At 42.5% G+C, this 24,138-nt stretch overlaps 1 protein-coding gene and 1 long non-coding RNA gene across 3 annotated transcripts in view; one reads left to right on the forward strand and one right to left on the reverse strand.

Annotated features, from left to right (window-relative positions):
• Window positions 1-24,138, reverse strand: part of TAFA4 (TAFA chemokine like family member 4) — a 149,830-nt gene that overhangs the window by 115,421 nt on the left and 10,271 nt on the right. For both annotated transcript variants that reach the window (XM_049640877.1, XM_049640879.1), the window contains exons 2-3: window positions 12,177-12,313; window positions 5,637-5,752 (exon numbers count right to left, since the gene is read on the reverse strand). In XM_049640877.1, coding sequence (XP_049496834.1) covers window positions 5,637-5,751 — 115 coding nt within the window. In that variant the 5' untranslated portion in view covers window position 5,752; window positions 12,177-12,313. The remainder of the gene's footprint in view (window positions 1-5,636; window positions 5,753-12,176; window positions 12,314-24,138) is intronic.
• LOC125929559 (uncharacterized) lies at window positions 7,956-17,034 on the forward strand. Its single transcript, XR_007459904.1, has 3 exons — window positions 7,956-8,055; window positions 13,803-13,936; window positions 16,784-17,034. It is a non-coding gene; the product is annotated as an uncharacterized LOC125929559 (long non-coding RNA).

The raw sequence follows: 24,138 nt of genomic DNA on the forward strand, positions 1-24,138 counted from the left end.
AGTAGGTTCAGAATGGTTAAGTGGTCTTGACAAAGCCACACAGCCATAAGTGCAGAATCAGGATTATATTTGACTTGAGAGTCCAAATACTTGCTTCCCTTTATGGCTTCATTCTCACGTGTGTTCCAATTAGTCAGGGCCTATTTACACCTGGACAGAGTATAGCACATAGGAGGCTTTACACCAAAGCAGATTATATTAAATAGCAGCTAAGCACCACAGCATCTGCTGTCATTTAAAACCCCAAAACAGGTCATACTTAAAGCTCCCTGGGGAAATAGAGCCACTGAAATGAATCTGCAAATCAGCAGCACCTACGTTCCTAACTGTCTGTTACATCAGAAAAGAAGCGATGATGTTACATCAGAGAAGAAGCATCCAACTTCTAAGGGGAATTTTAAATTTCTTTGAAGTGTCCAATTTATCCTAGGAATAAATCTCAAGGTCGTAGGGTGTTTATCATCCCAAACTCATCATGTCTACACTGGACGAAACTTTTGTAAATCTCCCCCCAGTACTAATTCCACAAGCTTCTCAAGTTTCTGAAGCTGGCAGCACCTTTCCACCATGTTGTCTGCTGCCCTCTTGCGGGGAAACGGTGCTACTGACAGGAAAAAAAGAGGAAAAAGAAGAAAAAGACAAATCGCTAGTTGAAGAAATAACAGAGTTAACTCTGACTTCTTTTAAAAGAAACTGACCTAGCAGTTGACGCTTTCACCTTTTCTATTGCTTGAGGCTACACAAGTCCATGTGGTCTCACACTCCATCATTACATCAAGTAAGACCTTAAAAAACAAAGAAGGATGGTCTTTTGTGTTTTCTAATTCCTTAGAAACACCACTTGTGGACTTCTGTCCATGAATGCCATGTGCCTTAAAGAAAGACTCCCACCACCTATCCTGGGAAAAGTAGGTGGGGTTTTATTAGGTTTGGCTTCTTAATGCTTGAACTGAAATGAAAACCGCAAGCCACACCTAACACCTCATCTTGCAAAAGTGGGGTAAGTCGCACCTTCTTCCCCACCATCTTAGAGAGTCGTTGTAAGAACTCTCCTTGTTTAGGGGCGCTTGGGCGGTTCAGTCGGTTAAGCATCTGACTTCGACTCAGGTCACAATCTCGTGGTTGGTGAACTCGAGCCCCACGTCGGGCTCTGTGCTGACAGTTCAGAGCCTGGGGCCTGCTTCGGACTCTGTGTCTCCCTCTCTCTGCCCCTCCTGCACTCATGCTCTCTCAAAAATAAACATTAAAAAAATGTTAAAACAAAAGAACTCTCCTTGTTTATACGCAACCATCAATGAGCCACTCTCCTAATCCAAGCCATTAAAAGCATCCAATAAACTTCTAACTAGGGTTTCCTGGGGCCACAGCTCCTTTAATTGGCCAGCACCAAACAAAAAGCCCTTGGGACAGTGTCAGGAGTCCTTCTGGACACTCAGGCACAGGCTTCTGCAGTTAACCCTCTGCAGCTTGTTCCTGCTCTGGAGCTGCCTACATCCAGAGCGGAGTAAAAATCTGACTAGAGCTTCTCAGCCTCTCAGTACAGACAGCCTCCCCCACCCCCACCCCACTCCTGTTGATTCTGACTCCGAGTTTTCTATCAGCGGAGCTCTTATGCTAGGAAGAAAACCACAGACTTGCTTCTCCTGAAGGTCATTAGTGAAAATTTCTACCAGTCCCCAACCCCTCTCCATCACACACACACACACACACACACACACACACACACAGCCTCACTGGAATGGGAGGGAAAAGGGAGAACAGTGAAGGGATGAGGTAGGGGATTATCAAAGTGCCCAGTCTACAAAAAGCTTTTGCAAATCAATGAGTAAACAATCACGAGAGCCAAAAGAAAAGTGGATAAAGAATACAGTAGCTCAAATAAAAACAAACAGTTCACCAGCACACTGAGTTGTCAGTCAAAAACAGATGCAAGCCCATACAACCCACAAGTTGGCAAAAAATTAAGACCTGATAGCACCAATGGGGCGCCTGGGTGGCTCAGTTGGTTAAGCAACTGACTTCGGCTCAGGTCATGATCTCGCAGTTTGTGAGTTCGAGCCCCGCATCGGGCTCTGTGCTGAGAGCCTGGAGCCTGCTTCTGATTCTGTGTCTCCCCCTCTCTCTACCACTCACGTGCTCATGCTCTGTGACTCTCTGTCTGTCAATAATAAATAAACGTTAAAAAAAAAAAAAACTTGAAGCACCAAGTGTTGACAAGGTTTTGGGGAAACGGGCATGATCACTCAATTACTGTTAGTGGAAGTATAAATAAGTCCAAAAGTTTCGAAGGGCGCTTAGGCACTACTAAAACATTAACGTGCTGGGTCAGAAGCTGAATACTCACCAAAATTCAGGTTCTGCTAATCTCCCTGCACAGCTAAAGTGTTTCCCAGTTGCTCTGCACTAAGGTGTGGTTATGGGCCTCTGGTATACACACATACTGGTATACACATTCTTTTTTTTCCGGAAGGATAGTTGTTAATGATTAATTTTATGTATCAGCTGGATTGGGCCATGGGATGCCCAGATACCTGACTAAACATTATTTCTGGGCGTGTCTTGAAGCATACGGGTGGCTCAGTCGGGTAAGCCCCCAACTCTCGATTTCGGGCCAGGTCATGGTCTCATGGTTGGTGAGATCGAGAAAGAGTTGGCCTCCATGATGACAGCATAGACCCTACTTGGGATTTTCTCTCTTTCTCTCTCTGCCCCTCCCCCACTTGCTGTAGCCAATGGCAGGACGGTGCAAGTGATGCAGCCCTCGTCTAGGCCACCCCATTAACACCTCTCAGGTGAATTTTCCCTGCACATCTCCCTTCCCAGGTGACTGGAATAGAGGCCACTCTAGGACAACTGGGGATGCCACAGGTTGAAAATGATAGTACTTCCATCCACTGTCGGTTCCAAAGAGACTGCAGTACAGAATGATCACCCGGCTGACGTAGTTACCTCCTACCCCCAAGACTTATAAGCAAAAACCAAACTTCCATTTGTTGAGCCATTCTGTGTACTTGGTCTTTTGGTTACAGCAATTAGGCTACTCTCACTAATGCATTTACATGCACTTTAACTCAATATCTCACTACTAGGAATTCATCTGAAGTTGGAACATACACAGTTGTATAAATATGGTAAGAAGCCAAGCGCCCACAAAATTGGGAATGGTCAAATCATTTATGGCACATCCATACCATAGAGGACTAAGCAGTGTGACAGATCTATAAGCACTCACATAAAAAAATCTACAAACTCTGTTGTTAAATGGGAAAAAAAATCAAAACAAGGAGCACAATAATATGTAAGTGCATACACACATACTGGTATACACATTCTTTTTTTTCCAGAAGGATAGTTGTTAATGATTAATTTTATGTATCAGCTGGATTGGGCCATGGGATGCCCAGATACCTGATTAAACATTATTTCTGGGTGTGTCTTGAAGCACATGGGGTGGCTCAGATGGGTAAGCCCCCAACTCTCGATTTCGGGCCAGGTCATGGTCTCATGGTTGGTCTCGTGGTTGGGCTCCATGATGACAGCACAGAGCCTACTTGGGATTTTCTCTCTTTCTCTTTCTCTCTCTGCCCCTCCCCCACTTGCTTACACTCACTCACTCTCTCTCAAAATAAATAGTTTTTAAAAAATATTATTTCTGGGTGTGTCTGTAAAGGTGTTTCTGGAAGCAATTAGCGTTTAAATTGGTGGACTGAGTAGATGCCACTGCCCAATGTGTCAGAGCCTCATCCAATCCCTCCACCTTGCAAATTACAGATCATGAAACATCTCAGCCTACACAGTTATGTGAGCCAATACGTCATAAGAAATCTCTTTCTATATCTAACACACACACACACACACACACACACACACACACACACAGTAAAAGAATAAGAGAACAGAGCCCCCTTCAGGAGGGAACCAGTCCAGTCCTGGCTCCTTTGATGGTTGTTTAGACAAGTGGTGAGAGGGATTTAAATCACAAAGATGAAGGAAGCCCCCAAAAGCCAAGAAGCACGTGCTGAGGATCCAAATAAAATCACCTAGGAATGAAAATTTCATTTCCTTAGCAGAATTTGCCAAGGCTTTGCTCTGACTTCTTGCTGTCCTGATTGCTGTTGAGTCTTTCCTCATATGGAAGATCCTGTCCCTACTTCTTTTGTATATAATTCTAATCTTAATTTATATCTATCCCTATGGTTGCACCTTTTCTAAATTCAAAGACATGAGGATTGCCACATGGATAAAAACTGAAGGTTCCGTCACATCCTGTGTTTCCTTCAACTTTTAATCACTTTCCAACACAATGCTGCAAGCTGAGTTCCTGGATGTCTGGAAATCTGTTCTTGATAACCTGCCCCACTGAAAGGTTTGCCTGACTGCTACCCTCTCAACCTCCACCCAAGAAAAGAGATACGAATTAAACAGATAAGACTAATGACTTCACACACTCTATCCCTGAGAACAAGCTCATCAAAAGACACACAGTGCAATGACCAGCTAGCTGTAGGCACTTCACAGCAGCCAAATGGTATTGATTTTATGCTGATTCATTAAAATTTCAATTATTTTTCCCTTCTTCTCTGAACTCTCGCTTGAGAAGGGAAAATTGAGTTGTGAGAGATTTTTAAACTCATCTGAAGCCTAAAATTATGTCTTAACCTTTAAATACCAGAATAACAGAGTGGAAAGCACAACCAGTTACACATCTGAAGGTAGGGATATCTGATAAACTCTACACACAAGACCTGTGGGAGAGAATTCATGATTCTGACCTATACCTGGTTTAAGGGTTCAATATTCACTTTTTCACCAAGCCGTCAAAGCAAGCCTGGCATTGCCACGCCTCAAACTATGGAAGCAAAGACAGCAAATTAATTACCTGGCAATAAGTCCACAAACGTGAATTACTCAGGAAAACACAATTCACTGTGGGCTTTCCAAGTATGTACCACTTTCAATGTAGATGTAACAAGGAAAGGGGAATGGGGGCAAACACACACACACACACATGCACCTGCACAACCACACACAGATACTTAACTGATTATTTTCATCTTTTTTTAGAAATAAGCAAAGTATAGACCAGGGTCTCACTAGAAATTATGAGGATGATACTCTAAAACTTTAGACACGTCTTATTTTAGGTCCCATACAAAAGCTACCACTGCTTTTTTCTTTCCTTTCTTCTTCATTTTTTTAAACCCTTCACCATCGTTTCTCCACACATGTTGAAAAGGTCTTAGATTATCTGAAAGCTTCGCTCCAGCCCTGGAAGTGTTTAAGTTTACCAATAAAGATGTTCTGCCTTCAAAGGAAGCTACAGCAGTAATACATGCACAAAGAAAGTGCTGCTGGCTCTCTGGGATTCTTTGAGAAAAACCACTGTAAGAATGGAAATGTACTCAAGAAAGGAAAAGGAACAAACCTGGAAAACATCTTTAAAAAATGTCTGCAGCAACATTCTTTAAACACCACACCACTGAACTGCTTTGCTCTGATTATTTCATGCTTTCTCCCGTTATTTATACACCATCAAAAGCTCTTGTCAATTACCTGTGTCTCAAACATGGACTCTGACGTTTGCAAGGGTTTTATTAATTGATCTCAGTGGCATATCATGAGCTTACAGGGCTTACCTGCGTGTCCCCGGAGGTGCTGGCTCGAGGCGGACATCAGCTTACAGCACACCATTAACACATAGGCCAGAAAGAGCCAGTGTGACAGTAACACTGACTTAGCATAGACTCTCATCCTGGAGAGAAAGCAGGACACAAAGTCAGCGAGAGCTCAGTGAGGTGAGGCCCTGGGGCAAACATGCCAACAGGCTCTGGGGGAAACTGGGAGAAAGCTGCAGGACATATTCAGTGCTGGACTTCTTCTCCCCCCAAGGAAAGTGAAGGCCAATTACATCTGATTTGCACCCAGTATTAACTCAATGTGCAATGAACACTTTTTGTAATTACGAGTTTTCATGTTAGCAATGTGCTTCAGTGAGAAGTCTATTTAGGGCCACCTGGGTGGCCCAGTCGGTTAAGTGGCTGACTTCAGCTCAGGCCATGATCTCACGGCGTATGGGTTCGAGCCCTGCATCAGTCTCTGTGCTGGCAGCTCAGAGCCTGGAGCCTGCTCCAGATTCTGGCTCTCCTGCTCTCTCTTCCCCATCCCCACCCGGCTTGTGCTCTGTCTAGCAAAAATAACCATTTTTAAAAAAAATTTTTACAACTGCTAAGTCTATTTATGAAGCCCCAGTGTATAGCTTGACTTGTCCTGATAGAACATGGGGGTATGTATACTATTTTATATCATGAAATGAGAAAGTTACATACTTAAAGGTGGATTCAAATAAAATAGCCACGGTTTCTGCATTTCAAAGAAACCACAGAAATTGTCACACTCAGCCTGAGAGTTCTCTCCTGGCTACATACTATATATACATATTAATATATGATTATCAGCCTCAAAGTTTGGTGGGAATATGGGCAAGAATAGGTAAATATAAAATAAAAACAGATGAGAAGATAAAGAAGATGTGGTATATATGTATGATGGCATATTATTCAGCCATGAAAAAATGGAATCCTGTCATTTGCAACAATTCGGATCGATTTTGAGGGCATTAGGCTAAGGGAAACAAGTCACACAGGAAAAGACCAATCCTATTTGATAACACTTATATATGGAATCTAAAAAAGCCACTCAGAGAAACACTGTAGTTAGCAAAGGTTGGGAGGGCAGAAAAATGGGGGTGATATTGTTCAAATGGTACGATTTTTCAGCTACAAGATTAATAAGTTCAGGGGCCTAAGGTATAGCATGGTGGTTACAGCTAACGATACTTTATCATATACTTAAACGTTGCTAAGAGTAGATCTTAAATGTTCTCATTACAAAAAAGAATACATGACAGGATGGAGATGGTAGCCAATACTATGGTGGTCACCATTTTGCAATTTATATATATTTATCAAATCATCACATTGTATACCTTAAACACATACCGGGTTATGTATCAATTATATTTCAATAAAGCTGGGAAGATAAACCTAGGTTCATATGAATGGACAGTATCAAAACAGTTGCTCAACGACAAGTTCATGTGGATGTGGGGGAAAGGGGCAGAGAGAGAGAGAGAGAGAGAGAGAGAGAGAGAGAGAGAGAATATCTTAAGAGGCTCCACACTCAGCACAGAGCCCAACACAAGGCTCAATCCCATGACCCTGGGACCCTGGGATCATGACCAGAAGCTAAATCAAGAGTGTAATGCTCAACCAAATGAGCCACCCAGGTGTCCCATCCCCCAATTTTCTTTTTAATTGAAGGATGGTTGACATCTCCCTAATTTCCTGCCCTTTTTGACATGACATTAGATAGAACGTGATCGACTTGTTTCCAATTTTTTTAATTAACTTTTTCAAGCAAAAGTCAGAGAGGTTGGCATGTGAAACTCCAGTGGTATTAGGCACATGAGTCATGTTGTCCCTGATATAATTCACTAGAGTGGATCAAAGGAATCCCCTTCATATATGTAGTTCATGTATCAACACTCACGGACAGACAGTAAAGACAGGCCCATGGGCTTGGCTTCCGTTTTGCCTCACTAGAGATGAAATTTCTGAAGCTCTGGAAGGAAGGGTCGAGATCCCATGACCACCAGCATCACCTCAGCCAGAGCCCCGAGTCTGTGCTTGAGGGAAAGCACCGCCTTGGGCACCTAGCATCCAAATCATACTCCAGAGAACAGGTTCTACCCCCACCCTTCTCTCTTGGCGTCTCCCAGTTCAGCCACACAGATCTTGTTGAAAAGGTATCATCCTCCTCATTGACAGGAGACACCATCTGCCTTTGAAGCAGCCAGGGGAAGGCAAGGTTCCAGTATCATCTTTGAACAACTCGGCATTAAAAAGGCACCAAGTGTTGACTTTCTTTTGCCCGTCGCCTTGGAAATCCTGAGCATTCTAAACTAACATGGGGACATCAAGTCTCTCTGCTGTAAAGGCCCTACACATGCCTTCATTTCTCAAAGCCCCATCTCCTATCTCTCCCATCTGTTTATTGGTAAGTGTTCCAGTCAACAATAGGCTCTTTTTTTTTTTTAATGTTTTATTACTTATGTTTGAGAGAGAGAGAGAGAGAGAGGGAGGGAGGGAGGGAGAGGGAGAGAGAGCGCATGAACAGGGGAAGGGCAGAGAGAGAGAGGGACAGGGAGGGGCAGAGAGAGAGAGGGACAGGGGAGGGGCGGAGAGAGAGAGGGAGACACAGATTCCAAAGCAGGCTCCAGGCTCTGAGCTGTCGGCACAGGGCCTAACACGGAGCTTGAACTCACAAGCTGTGAGATCATGACCTGAGCTGAGGTCGGATTGTTAACCAACTGAGCCAGCCAGGTGCCCCAGTCAACAGCAAGCTCTTAGTAGTTAAGTTTTGGAGGACTCAAGTGCCCCAACCCTCGTGTTGTTCAAGAATCAACTGTAATTAATTATAGTATCATTTTAGGGAATTGATTATTAATTTATTACTAACTGGCGAAAGCATGTAGTTTCAAAATTCCGTATTTGTGGAATTTGTGGGCAAAGTGCTCTGTCCCAACCCATTGTGTTTTAAAATTCCAGTTGTGGGGTGCCTGGAGGGCTTAGTCAGTTGAGTGTCTGACTTTGGCTCAGGTCATGATCTTGTGGTTGACAAGTTTCAGCCCTGTGTCGAGCTCCATGCTGACAGCTCAGAGCCTGGAGCCTGCTTCAGATTCTGTGTCTCCCTCTCTCTCTGCCCCTCAGCTGCTCATCCTCTGTCTCTGTCTCTCAAAAAATAAATAAATGTTTAAAAAAATTTTTTTAATAAAAAAATAAAATACAATAAACATTAAATTTTTTTTTAAATTCCAGTTGTTAACTCCAATATTAGTTATTGACCTAATTGTTACAAAAGCTCTAACCCAAGTGTCAAAAATTCAAATGCCTGCAAGTGAGGGCATAGGCTGGCAAGACCCGAGGCACTGGGAGTGGCAGGGAGTGGGGAGGCCTAGCTAGGGACAGAGGCTGCCACCCCGGACTGTTACTGTAGCCCAGGAATGTGAGCCCAGGGAGGCCAGGACTAACTTTTCAAGAGAAAATGGACTCTGGTATGCGATAAGCACATTTTACATGTTGGCAACTAACTCCATTTGTCTTATTTTAAACACAGAGTGCGGAACAGACCAAGTAAAACACATTTGCAGGCTGGATCAGGCACTTTGGCTTCCAGTTGGCAGCAATTAGTGACCCCAAAAGGGAGAATTTTAAGGAATCAGATAAATGGGGTATTAGTGTTCTGTTTCTTTTTTTTTTTTTTTTTTTTTAATTTTTTTTCAACGTTTATTGATTTTTGGGACAGAGAGAGACAGAGCATGAACGGGGGAGGGACAGAGAGAGAGGGAGACACAGAATCTGAAACAGGCTCCAGGCTCTGAGCCATCAGCCCAGAGCCTGACGCGGGGCTCGAACTCACGGACCATGAGATCGTGACCTGGCTGAAGTCGGACACTTAACCGACTGCGCCACCCAGGCGCCCCTAGTGTTCTGTTTCTGCATAACAAACTGCTACACTCTGCAGTTTAAAATGACACTGGACCTATTATCTCACAGGGCACTTAAGTCAGAAGTCTGGCACATTCTAGCCAGGTCCTCGGCCCAGGGACTCACAGGACAGAAATCAAAATGTCCTCTGGGCATGTCCTCACCTAGAGGCTCAACTGGGGAAAGCATGATGTCCAAGCAACTGCGTGTTATCAGCAAAATCCATTTCCTTGGGCCCATATAATTGAGATCCTTGTGTTCTTGCTAACAGCCAGGACCTGCTCTCAACTCTGAGGAAAATGTTACACAAAGGGAACGTGCTCTCCCTCACTATCCTTTCCTTCAGCTGGCATTCCTCAGAGGTACCAGACTGACCTGAAGACCAGAATCCCCCCCTGCCCAGTCCGTGTATCCACGATCCATTCTCTGAGATGTGAGGCACATTGCTGAGAACTTCAAGTATGAACAGCTCTCTCTCCTTGTAAATAAACCCATCAAAGTCAACCTGGTTCTGAAACTCACCTTCTTATTCTTTTTTTTTCTTTAATTTTAATGTTTATTTATTTTTGAGAGAGAGAAAGAGACAGAGTGTGAGCAGGGGAGGGGCAGAGAGAGAGAGGGAGACACAGAATCCGAAGCAGGCTCCAGGCTCTGAGCGGTCAGCACAGAGCCCGACGCAGGGCTCAAACTCATAAACTGTGAGATCAGGAACTGAGCTGAAGTGGGACACTTAACCGACTGAGCCACCCAGGCACCCCACCTCCCTACCTTCTTATTCTTAATCCAATTTCCAGATGCCCATTGGCTTAATTCTTTACCTTCCACTCAGTACCATTAAAGACTTTTCTTCGGCTTTGTGGCTTGGCTCCCCTGTCTCTAACCACTAAGTCCCACCCAATTTAGTCTCCAAATTCAGATTGGGTCTTTCAGGGGAACTATAACCTCTCCTACCTAATGTACAAGTGAAATCTGGTTTCCATCTGTTTATCAGTCTCTTTATCACCTAAACTTGTCTGAATGGATCTTACCAAATTTGGAGAGTATATTTGAGATTCTCTGAGTATCAAGGTTGGGAATTGCTTGAGCAGAGAATTAATTGACGGGTGCTCTAGGGTTATCACCTACGGAGGAGGAAGGCAAGGGAGGGGAGAAAGCAGGACAGTAGGAGAAAAAGGCCTCAGATAACCCAATAGAGAATTCCACAGCTGAGATGCCCATTCTCAGTGGTCCTAAGTTGGCAAGGGCCACACCTTTTCCATGTTGATCCATCACTGGATATGAGCTGCCCCTAAAAAGGGGGGTAATTTTAGGCAAGGGGGCTCTTTGAATTGAGGATAATTCAAAGAAGCTGTAGGCCACCTTCTGCAGCACTCCCAACAGTGAGGGAATAAATCCTTCATTCCTAAAGGGGGATCTGGGCAGGGCATTGTAGTGTCCACTACTGTCCGTCTTCAAACAGAAGACAGCACATGCAATACACCTCATTTACTTTGTGGGGCTGGGGAGTCATCCTCAAGAGAAGACTCATCCTCAGAGGTATAAAGAGACCACACCATGCTTGTTAAAATGTCACAGGAAGTGGTTTCATACATGAAGCCTCTCCCTGCCAGAGCCTGTTTTGACCTAAGATCCATTCTCTTCCCTTCCCCTGGGTCACTCCTACCGGATGCGATTTCCAGGCCCCTGAATCAGCTGGCTTTAACCAATAGGAGATGGTACCTAGAGCCTGGAGAATGAAAGAAAAAGGATAGGGGTATTTCTCCCCACCTTCTCCAATTTGGGAAGGATCTATGGAGGGGTCATTTCTCCTCCATGGTGCCAGTTCCTGCCAGAAGGCCCATTATGGTTCTAGCTCCCACCGAGGGTCCCTTCCCCCAGGTGCTGGCAAACACAACTTCCTTCCTGTTCTACAAGCCTTGGATGGTAGTAGCTTCCCACTGTTCCCTATCCCTGGGCTGCCTCCACACCTTCTGCTTGACTTCTCTGACTCCCCCTTTATATATATTCCCTGAATTCAATTCCCTGTGTCCAACATTATCAGAATGCCTTTTCTGTTTACCTGGTTGGATCCCAACAACAAACCCCAACGCCAAAGCCTCAAGGGCACCCATTCCAATCCTAGGGGATGATCCCTGATCCATTTTCTTATAAGGACAATTCTATGTAGCAGGTTCCTGGGAGACGTTTCGGTGCCTAGAACAGGTATTTACTTAACAACAGCTGTTGCTGTCTGGAAAAAGGCCTGGGGATGAGTGAGCATTCAACAGTCTTTATTTTAGTCAATAAACCAGACCCCCAGTAAAAAGATTTCTGACCTACTACACGTACCATAATATTTCAACTTCAATTTCTTCCACATTGAACATTTTGTTCAAAAGTATAACAAAATTGGCTTATCTTTAAAATTTCGCCTGTCACTCTACCAAGTAGCCAAGACACTGCTTTACAGACGGAAATGGTTTCAAAAATGAGAGCTAAAATTTGAAAAACTTGGATTCCCAAAATACCCAAAAATTCAAATGTAAAAGAAACTTTTTATAAAGGATCATCAACTCTAAGATACTCCGTTTTGCTAAATCCTCAATGCTTCATAAAGAAACCATCTCTAGGTGTCTGTTAAAATCATTTTACCTTGGTGACTTCACAAGATATGGTTCCAGTCAAACACAATTATTTCAAGATGAATTTCAGACCAACTCCAAATTCCCATTTGTAGCTATCGCCAACAATTTCTGCAGTTCCAAAAAATTATCTTAGCTTGGGAAGACCTATTTAAGAAACAAAAAAGATGGCAAGGCGTTAGCATTCTAATGTTGAAAGGATACAGATTTCTGGTAGCAAAATACTGTTTTTTACAGTGAAATCTGCAGTTGCAGGACTGTGGTAGGCAACGGAATGCATCTATATTTGTAAAGTGTCCTAACACACAAGGGGGGAAGGATACAGAATCCTACACTCACTAGCCACAGATGTGGTTAACAGAACACAATTTTAAAGGAAAAGTTCTCTCAGCAGCAAAGGCATTCAAAATTTGATGGAGGATCCCAAACCATTCATGATGCAAAATTCCATTCTCCCCATTTTTTAACATTGGAATGAAAATGAAGTGGGAGATTGCCCATTCCAAGAGTTCCGCAACTTGCCCAAGCTCACAGCGCAGTGGAAAAGCCAGCACGTCCATCAACTGATGAATGGATAAAGAAATTGTGGTTTATATACACAACGGAATACTATGTGGCAATGAGAAAGAATGAAATATAGCCTTTTGTAGCAACGTGGATGGAACTGGAGAGTGTGATGCTAAGTGAAATAAGTCATACAGAGAAAGACAGATACCATATGTTTTCACTCTTATGTGGATCCTGAGAAACTTAACAGAAGACCATGGGGGAGGGGAAGGAAAAAAAAAAAGTTAGAGAAGGAGGGAGCCAAAACATAAGAGACTCTTAAAAACTCAGAACAAACTGAGGGTTGATGGGGGCTGGGAAGGAGGGGGTTGGTAGGTGATGGGTATTGAGGAGGGCACCTATTGGGATGAGCACTGGGTGTTGTATGGAAACCAATTTGACAATTAATTTCTTATTAAAAAAAAAAAATACCAAAAAAAAAAAAAGGAAAGAAAGAAAAGCCAGGAAGGAGGAAGAGGGTAAATGTCTTTCCAAAATAAACCATTACACCAAAATACAAAGAACACTTGTTAATTCCCTAATTGACATCCAACACGGTCCTTTAATGCACAGACCTCAAAGGACTTTTCTACTCAGTGAAACATTTTTGCAAGGATTCAGATGATCCCAAACCAAAGACATGTCAAAGGGGCGGGGGGGAAATGGACCTTGAAACTACGCCATTTTTTTTTAAGTTTATTTATTTATTTTGAGAGAGAGAGCGAGTACAGGAGAGGGGCAGAGTGAGAGGGAGAATCTCAAGCAGGATCCACACTGTCAGCACAGATCCCAAAACCGATCAGTCCCACGAACCATGAGATCATGACCTGAGCTAAAATCAACAGTCGGAAGCTCAACCAAGTAAGCCACCCAGGCGCCCCAAAACTACACCATATTTAACATTGCTAAGTTAAAGGCATCCCTCCCAGTGGTGGAGATCAGAGAAAAATGACGATGTGCATCAGTAAATATTACAGTTGCAAACATGAGATAAAAATGTTCACTGCAACACAGTCTAGTTACTTTAGAATCACACTGAACCTATTACAAACCTGCCACAAAGCACAACTGAGCCTTTTCTCTTCTTTAGACGCCCCTAAAGGTAATTACATGTTTGACTGAAGAACACAGACCCACCCCTTTGGGGCTTAAGGAAAGAGAGTCGGCCTTGAGTGAACAGCTCAACAAGAGGAAAGAGACTTTGAATAACTGCACAAATATAAGGTATTTGGGGGAAAAAATACTGGAAACTGTTCATGTCCCACATCCTCCAACTTTATTAAGTATGTTTGTCCTGATGTCCACCCAAGGGCACAGTGTGACCTTCTGTTATCGGAAAGAAATACACAGTATAATTTATCAGAATCCATCATAATGAACTTCCCACATATTGGAAACCAAAATGACCTTTCCTAGCTAATATTTATCTTGTTTTCTTCACACAAAAGGAACCACTGGGGATTCTTCTTTTCAATTCATTAAAAAATGGACCCATCAGTGAAAAGAAATGTGATCTCATCGTTCGTATGCCAGACAAGGAGCCAGGAGTTTAATTTTAGGCTGGACAGTAACTCATTCGGTCAGATTTTCCCAGGGTGTACCCTAGGCGCTGGCTTCAAAGGATTAACTCTTTCTTGTCACTTCCAAACTCGAGTGCAATCAAGAGCATGAATAACTTCGCACATGGCACCAAAAGCATTTACTTCTAGTCATTTCTTTTCTCTGTTGTTTTCCAGCCATAGTACAGTCCTTTCTACCCATCTGCTTCCAAACGTGTTTGTTTTTAAAGAGATTCCATGTTTTCCATGAGGAAAGACACTGCCCATGTCTTGACTTAAAAAAAAAAAAAAAAAAGTTTTCGTGCGCCCCATCATTCTCAGAATGAACTTAAAACACTTGGCATTTAGATGTCGGGTACATTTTTCATCTTTTCCCTCATGTGTTAGTACTGCGTAGGGATAGTCACTCTCTTCCAACAAAGGAGCAGAGAGTGCCTGTTTATGTTTCCTGGTACCAAGAAACTTGGAGGTTTCCAGCCACAGGAGACCATTCTTCAGATGTTTAATTTATTTCTGTTGTACACAGGAAAAAATTCTGCCTACACTTGATTTCTTATCAAGGAAATAGTGAGGTTTTTTTCCCTTTCTCTTTTCTCTGGATCTATTTGCCCCCCTCCCCCCATGAGTAGGGCGAATTCCCTAAGGGGATTATTCTTTTGAAATAGTCATTTACTTGTAGATAAGCAGCCTCAGAATATCTGTGTTGGTTTTGCTACACCCGCCTCACTCCACACATGTCAATCTGGATAGCATCAAGTTCCTTCTCAGCTTTCCAGTCTACAAATTTACAGGGATGATATATCACAGTTCCTTTTAGAATTGGAAGACACAATGACCTTACAGCAAGATCTAATCACGACGCAAAATCAGACTAACTCAAATTTGAGGGACACTCTAAAATGTAATTGCTTTTGAAAGTATCAAGGTCATGAAAGACCAAAAAAAAAAAAAAAAAAATTCTAAGGAATTGTTTCAAATAAAGGAGAGACACATGGCAACAAAATGCAATTCTGATGGTGCACTGACTGGATCTTGGGACCAGAAACACACACATACACACACAAAGCTATCCTCAGGATGAAGTGCCTACACACACATACACACAACATACACACATACTGCTATAAATGACATTATTGCTACAATTAACAATTTCTAAACGTAGCCTGCAGATTAGAGGGTTGTAGCAACCTTAAGTTTCCTGATTTTGATCATACTGTAAATAAGAAAGAGAATGTCATTACTAAAAAAATACACCTTGGGGCGCCTGGGTGGCTCAGTCGGTTAAGCGACTTCAGCTCAGGTCATGATCTCGCGGTCTGTGAGTTCGAGCCCCGCGTTGGGCTCTGGGCTGATGGCTCAGAGCCTGGAGCCTGCTTCCGATTCTGTGTTTCCCTCTCTCTCTGCCCCTCCCCCATTCATGTTCTGTCTCTCTCTGTCTCAAAAATAAATAAACGTTAAAAAAAATAATAAAAAGATTAAATTATATTAAAAAATACACCTTAAAATATTGAAGAATAAAAAGCAAATGCCTCTACCTCGTTTTCAAATGATGCTGGGAGGGAGGGGGAAGGAGGGAAGGGCAAAGGAAGGGAGACACAGAAGACTGAATGAATATAAAAAATAATGAGCATAATGTAAGCAATTGGTGAATCCGGGTAAAGGTCATATAGGCATTCTTTGTACTATTCTTTCAACTTTTCATTAAGTCAGAAATGATGTCAAAATAAGAAGTTACATGTCTTTATACATATATACAATTTATTGTCAAATTGGTTTCCATACAACACCCAGCACTCATCCCAACAGGTGCCTTCCTCAATGCCCATAGCCCACAAAAAGTGACATATCTAATTAAAAGCCTTCCATTCATAAGATATACAAAAGTGGTTTAGAATTTATTACCAATCCTAAACAACACGGAGAGTTGGTAGTTGTAATGTTCTGGTTAATTCAATTCTCTGAGCATCCACTAAAGCCCCCACAGAAGCACTCACATAGTGCCAGTCCCTATGTTAAAGCACTTTAAAATATTTGTAGGATTGGAGCATCAGGGTGGCTCAGTTGGTTAACCGTCCAACTTTGGCTCAGGTCATGATCTCACAGTTGGTGAGTTCAAGCCCCACGTCAGGCCCTGTGCTGACAGCTCAGAGCCTGGAGCCTGCTTTGGATTCTGTGTCTCCCTCTCTCTCTCTGCCCCTCCCCTGCTCACTCTGTCACTCTCTCTCTCTCTCTCTCTCAAATAAATAAACATTAAAAAAAATTTTAAACAAATAAAATATTAGTAGGATTTATTTATATCCTGATACACAGATGAGGAAAGTAAGGCATAAAGACAGTAAGTGATTTGCCCAAGGTCACCCAGCCAACAAGCAGCTACGTTAGGATTCAAATTCAAGCCATCTGGTAGCAAGGCACCTACTGTTCCAGTTCCTGTGAAATTATTTCCAAAAAGTATTAGTCTCTTTTCATGCTTTAGTAAATAGACTGAAAATAAATCTATCTTCTTTAGGGACTCAAGACCTTGATCAGCATCCTAAAGATGAGAATTCTGCCTGGAAAAATGTGTGTAGGCAACTGGACTAAATGTGCAAGCAGATCCAGGCTTGGAGCCAAAGGTGTTTGCTATTAACCCCTAAATAAATGTTGCTTCATCTCGGAAAAGCTGCGAAAAAACAGGGATTCAGAATTGCTGCAGGCTTCTGATTTGCTGCAGATTTATTAAAGTCTTATGTCATTTTCCAAATTAAGACCAAACATGCAAGAATTCTAAAGTCCTTGAATGCTTAAGCTGCCATTTTTCAAACAGATGGGAGACAACCACACTGCAGATCACAACTTGTCTAAAACATTGCAGAGAAAATACACCAGAGCCAGAACATACCGCATGAAGGCTAAATTACTTTTGTGGATTTCAATGAAGGAATTCGGCATTGAAACAAAACCAAAGGAAAAAAAAGAGGATTTTTGTCTATGCACCCTCCCAGACTCATTTCCTGACAAACTCCAATTTGGAAGCATTTCTGCAACAACACAGCAGAGCAGATTCTCGCTTAATAACAAAGCAAACAGGGGGCACCTGGATGGCTCAGTTGGTTAAGCAACTCACTCTTGATTTCGGCTCAAGTCAAGATCACAGAGTCATGGGATCGAGCCCCGTGTCGGCTTCACGCTAAGTGCGGAGCCTGTTTTGGATTCTCTCTCCCCCCTTGCCCCTCTCCCCTGCTGACTCTCACTCTCTGTCTCTAAAATAAAAAAAAATAATAATAATAATTAAATTTAAAAAAATAATAAAGCAAATGGTCCCAAACGGCACTGCCCTTTCCCGCCTGGCCAATGGTGAGTGTTACAAGTTCTGCCTTGCATCACCTGCACAGTGGCCACTTTCCAATAACTGGCTATTTCCAGACTCACCGTCAGTTCGTCTGACCTCCCAGGGTGGGATCTACTAGGAGGGCCTGGCAACTCTGGTTCTCAGTCCCCGCCCCCCCCCCCCCCCCACTGTATCAGGGAACAGGTTAGCATAATTCTCCCAACAACTGATAAAAGAGGTGACACCCTTAAAAGTTTGGACGTTGTAATAAATCATTTTACCATACTCATTTCTACTCAATCAAGACAGCAGATGATGTAAATGACAAATGCATCAAAAATTAGCAACCTGGGTTTAGGGAGTTAAAAAAAGGGGGGGGGAGCAGGTTTGTGAGTGGAAAACACGAGAAAAGATGATCCCACTAAGGGATGTCTTATCTGATAAACAATGGAAATTTTGAAATGGAAGTTGCCTACATAAATTCATTCATCATTTCTTCAGACAGAAATGAGGAAAGATGTTTCCATTTCCAGTTGCTTAAATAACAAAACCGCATTGAATTGTCTTCTGGAAATTTTCAAGCAGCTTTTCCACAAAAATACATAAAAGCCGATGTAAACCTTCTCTTCACAAATTTATTCTGAAACAAGTATTAATGAGTTTCCTATTTTTAAGAGTGTGCTGATGAAGGTAAATGTATCTAATAGGTTATTGATGCTTACATGAATATATTTCAAACATGGATACATGGCCGATGCCTCCACTGGGCTATCATTTATAATTATCACACGATGCATGGAATTACTTAGTAATTTAGAGCATGTTCACCGTCATATGTTAGAGTGGGCACGTTTTTTCTGCCAGAATGTGGTATATACATGTCATAAATTGCTTTTTTATTGCCTGCTTAAAAACATCTATGAAGAATTTACTACTGAGCCATTTTAGAACATATTAAAGCATGTTGTAAATGAGCCATTAAAGACAATAACTGTGTCTATTAAATATTAAACATTTTATAAATGGCATTTTAATTTCAAGTGTTAGCAGTACTATCTCATCTAAATTAGGTGGTGGAGAGTTCTTTAAAAAGGCTCTTCCAGTTGGCGATGATTTAAATAAATTAAACAGACATGCTGTGTTTTTATAAGGTTCACACACTGTCATTTTAAGAACCGAGAAATTCCTTAAAACCACACAGCATCCTTACTTAAGGGCAGTGACACAATCCTTTCTAGTAGAATTATGAGCAAACAGTGCATTTTGTTAATGAAGAAAAATCCAGCCTTCCAGTGACCACGAGAAGCACAAAAGCAATCATCACTAAGTGACAATGGTTGCATCCAGAGCCGGTATACAGGAAACACAGAAAACAAACTGGCAAGTTACATGAAATGAAATGCACTCACCGAATTCAGGAACACCCAGCGTGACTCTACAGCTTGTTGTCCGAGGGAAATCGCCCAGGTCTGGGGCTGAACCAATGGGAACAGTAATGGCAATTTAGCCATAAATCTCTCAAGGCCCAATTATCCTTACTGCAGAGGGTTTATTTCTTTTAATTAGACCAGTTTTTTAATTGGAAATTTTCCTCTCATTTCTCATTTTTCAAATCATCAAAACAGAGGGTCCAAGGATTTTAACATAATAAATAACCAACATAATATGTGAAGGCTACCCACAAGTTGCCAAGCACTTGAATTTTTACCATAAAAGTTTTTATGTGATGTGATCTAATGTCTACATAAAGAATATTCGTAAGGTAAGTTGTACATAAAGATGGGTAACAGTGCCTCTACTATGTTAACGATTGCACTCCTGGCTGGGGCATGGGGTTACAGGTTGGGGATGGGGGTGGGGGTCAGGGTCTGTTCACTTACAACCAGAATAAACCTCTTGAGGGGAAGGATGATATTGTATTTCTCCTGTACCCTAATCTCTACCATAATGTCCTGTGCATCATGGGTGTTAAATATGCTCTGTTAAATAAATGAATAAATGTAAGTCTTTAGTTTCACTCCCAAATGAACGGTCATCTAACTTCTATGACCCTAAATGAACCTGTGAACTAATAGAGTTCAACTAGAAGACCCGCCAAGGTGACTTCCGTATGTGAAAATGACTCACAGAGCATTCTAGGTGAAACACAGTATGATTCTGATATAGATAACATGCAGTTCATGGACATATATACACAGTAAACTCAGCCGTGACAGAATTAATGGCAAGGCAATGCCCACTGCCGACAATATTGGCCATTTTAATCTATTAGTGGGACAAATGCTTCTTAAGAGCTTAATCTAAACCTTTATTAAATTTCAACCTAAAAATCATCTTATGTTTGCCAACAGTGCCCTCCTGTGGCAAAAAATAAAAAGTCTCTTGACAGTGCTAATGTTAACTGACCCACATTTTTGTTAAATAAGTAGATGTTTTAATTTTTTAATAAAGCCATATTTATAAACAGAATATAAGATATCCTTAAATAAACATAAGATTCTACATATTTTATTTTTTTAACATTTTTATTGATTTTTGAGAGACAGAGAGACAGAGCACAAGTGGGGAAGGCGCAGAGAGGGAAACACAGAATCCGAAGCGGGTGCCAGGCTCTGAGCTGTCAGCACAGAGCCCAAAGCAGGGCTGGAACCCACGAATCATGAGATCATGACCTGAGCCGGAAGTCGGAGCTTAACCGACTGAGCCACCCAGGCACCCCAACCAGCACTTCTGATCAACTCTCCCGCAGCAGGCCATGTGTTGGGCACTGTGCACAGAGGATGGCTAAGGCCCTGGAGCTAGTGTTCCAGCATGGGAGACAGACAAACAGGCAAACGAGCGTGAATAAGGTAACTGTGGATTGGAGTAAGTATAACCAAGAACACAAAAGCGAACAGTGTGACAGAGACTGGCTGGGCTTGGAGGATGCACAGCTACCTGGACTGGATACCCAGAGAAGGCCTGCTGAGAAGGGGACTCTGATACAATGGTGAGCGACAAAATGTGGGCTTCAAGCGCATCCTACATAGAGAACCAGCATGCGCTTGCAGGAACCACCAGCCAAAATAAACCTGCTGTAGTCAGCAGCAGAGCAGCAGAGCAGCGGTCGGAGTGGTGGGAATGGGGGGGGGGGGCAATAAGCTGGGGGGGGGGGGGTTGGAGATGATATCACAGAAGTCCCGGGGGCAAATGATGAGGGAGATTGCAAATCATAGTGTGGAGCTGGGATTTGATTCCACACATGCGATGTGAGAGTTTTAAACAGGACAGGAAAAGGAGACGGGTTAGGGAAAAGAGCCCTCCAGCTGCTGGGTAGAGACTGCACCCTGTGGTGGGGGGGGGGGGGGAATGCTGAGAGACTACTGTAGGAATCCAAGCAAGAGAGGGTAACGGCTTGAAGCAGGATGGTGAAAAAAGAGCCAAAGAAAAACTCATGTTCTGAAGCCTAAGGCAGCAACTGCATACAGCAGGCTACCAATAAATGTTTGCGAACCAATGAGCTGGTGCCTAAGGGAGCAAGGGGGGTAAACTCCCCTTTCCCCTTCATTAATTCTCTCTAGGGCTGGTGTCTATCTTACCTGTGGGTCCAAGAAAATTACTGCCTTATCTATACCCTCAAGTGAAGAAAAACTAGCAAAACATTTTATTCACTGCTTGTCTGTCACACATGAAGGTCTCAACCTAGAAGTGCAAGAGAACGAATCTAGGCTTGAAATTAATGTAACGTGGTGTGGCGAGGACACTTCAACTTAAAAAGAGAGAGAGAGAGAGAGACAAAGAATGAATTTGTCCAGCTATCTTGAGAATAGAGCACCAATGAAGTCAGGCCTCTTTCAGAAGAAGTCCTCTCACACATAACACCGGGTTACCTCAGGCACTCCGTGTGCAGGCAAACTAATGAACTAACTTGCAAGGTCGAAGTCTCGGGTCTTAGTACCAAGAACACTGGTTCTTATCTTACGGACATTGCACACCCAAGAGTGTATTCTATTTCACTCTTCCCTTTAGCTAACTAGGAAGCTCTGAGCCAAATTTATAGCCTACCCTCAATAAGCAAATAGAACTCTTCACCATGCGTTTTATATGCCTAATTTATACTTAGTTTTCTTTATCTTCCCTTTATCTTTCACTTCACTCAATATTTTTAAAGACGTTCTCAAATCTGTTTTGATGGGGACAGATACAAATACATGAGTATTATGAACAAGACCACCTTATCTAATATGCCTTAACGGATCCAAAGTTCAACTCGCCCTGTCTCTATGTCCACTCCCCTTTTGCCTACCCATGCTGCTCACCAGACCAGAACTCAAAATTCCCACCTTGTGACAGTCACCTAAGGGTAAAACATTATTTCCCTAGAATAAAATGAAAACGTAACCCAGACCACATGATACAAGAATTAACAGGCAATGAATCACAATGCAATTCAAGGATGGGTTTCCTGGTAGATTGTAAGTCATTAGGGAAGGGGTCAAAGGACTTTTAGGGTCTGGTTTATGTGAGGCCCAAAGTCTATTGCATGTAATATAGGGAAGTAAGCAGTCAGGGGACCTGGAAGAAGACAAGGGGCAAGGGATGGGATGGCAAGGGACCCCAAGGGCATATGTTTTACAGCTTTAAGAAAAGATCAGCCTTGGCTCACAGTGATTCATAACCAATCATGCCATATGAAATTAAGATAGGCATTGTGTGATCTGAGAATCTAGAAGAATGTTCATGGGCCCTGGAAAGCAATTGAAAGCCACATCCGATTGCTTTGTATCTAAACTCAGGAGAAGACAACCGAAGAATCTGGCATCGTGGTAATAACCTAACAGATGGATACCCAGGGCCCAACATTGGACCCGTCGGTTCACTTCTCATCTCATTTACTCCTCAAAATGATCTGAGAACGCGGTTCTGTTTTATTTTGTTTTCAATCCGTACAAAAGAGAAATCATTCCACTTACTTACAATATTACTTACAATAGCACAAGACAAGGAAATGGGGGACTCGGGATTCCAAACTAGGCTGAGAGAGTCCACCCTCTGGGAGGAAAGGGGCGTTTAAAACAGAAAAGTCTGGAGAAACCAGAGAGGGGGGCTGGACGTAGTAAATGCTCAGTCAAGACTGCAGACTGCGGTGTGCACCATACACAAAGTCCCACTCAGAAGGCCTCCCATCCGAGGATGGAGGTGATGACAAGGACGGAGCCCTCCTAACACCCGGCCGCAGCTGAGGAAGGAACCCATCACATAAATTCCTGCCACATCTACTTTCTCATGTGTGAACACTAGGAAACACCTATCCAGTATTTCAGTGAACATGTCTCAGTACATCTCAGTAGATGAGACGGGCTCTGCGAGTACAAGGCACACTGGGCCTGAGTACAAAAGAAAGACCTGCCCCACCAATCATCTTTAAGACTCATTACACGCGGATATGGCAACAGTGTAGACATGAGGGTTAAACAAAATATATTATGAAAGTGAGAAACAAAATGCAGGCCTATCAGTAACACCGTAAGTTGTGATTCATAGACAACAATACACTCCCGATTATTTTTTTTCTCTTCATTTGGAAAGAACCTGTGGCACTCACAGCAATTGTCTTAATCTCCTCCTGATTTGATAGCATCGACTCAGACAAAGGCCTGTGAGGCCATTCTTCTGTATTCAAGACCCCCCCCCCAAAAAAACCAAAAACAAAACCAGCTAATATTTATAATGCGTTACAACCAGAAACTGACTTTTAAGAAATTTCTATGCCGAGTCCACATTTTCACACAAGAATTCACTAGTCATGTTTCTTTGGGGCATCAGGGAAATATTCTGGCAGCAAGTAGGCCCATATAAGGAAATATAAGGAAATCATGGGGTCATGATCTCGTAATTCCAGCACAGAAAAGATGTGCTACAAACTTGACAAGACTTCTAAAGCAGAAAAACACAAGAGGCTGGCAACAATAACCTCTTATTCTTAGGAGTTTATGCCCTCAAGGTAATAAATGCAGCATTCATCCCCAAAAGGAAGAAATGAATATAAAAACTAAGATTGTCACAATCTGCTGCATAACATAAAAATACATAAGATGTAGATTTAGCTTTGTCACCTACGGGACCTTTAACCTTTCATTAAAATAACAGAGTCCCCTGAAACCCCATCCATCCGTTGTAACCAGTTCCAAAGTACTTTTGTAAACAGGGGCCAGAGGGAGCAGAAACAATGAAATTCCAATATGATCCAGCTCTTTTTTCCCGTCCTTCATAGGCTTCCTGCCTCAGGACCTCTGCACATGTCATTCCTTTTGTTCATAGACAAACATATTGTTCTGTCCTTCTCCACTTAGTTACTTCCTGCTTCATCTTCATTTCTCAGGACAACCACCCTGATGGAGGCACTGTCCTAATTACTAAATAAAATCTCTAAATTTTAGCCTTTTCTTCTTGATTATTCAGAATTGCATTGTTATACTCACAGGAGTCTCACCCATAAGACCGGAAGTTCCATGTAGGCAAGAGATAGGTTTCTTCTCTCAGCACTGAATCTCATCTCTAGCCCTTGCTACTGG

The sequence above is a fragment of the Panthera uncia genome, chromosome A2, assembly GCF_023721935.1.
Source record: "Panthera uncia isolate 11264 chromosome A2, Puncia_PCG_1.0, whole genome shotgun sequence".
Classification (NCBI taxonomy): Eukaryota; Metazoa; Chordata; class Mammalia; order Carnivora; family Felidae; genus Panthera; species Panthera uncia.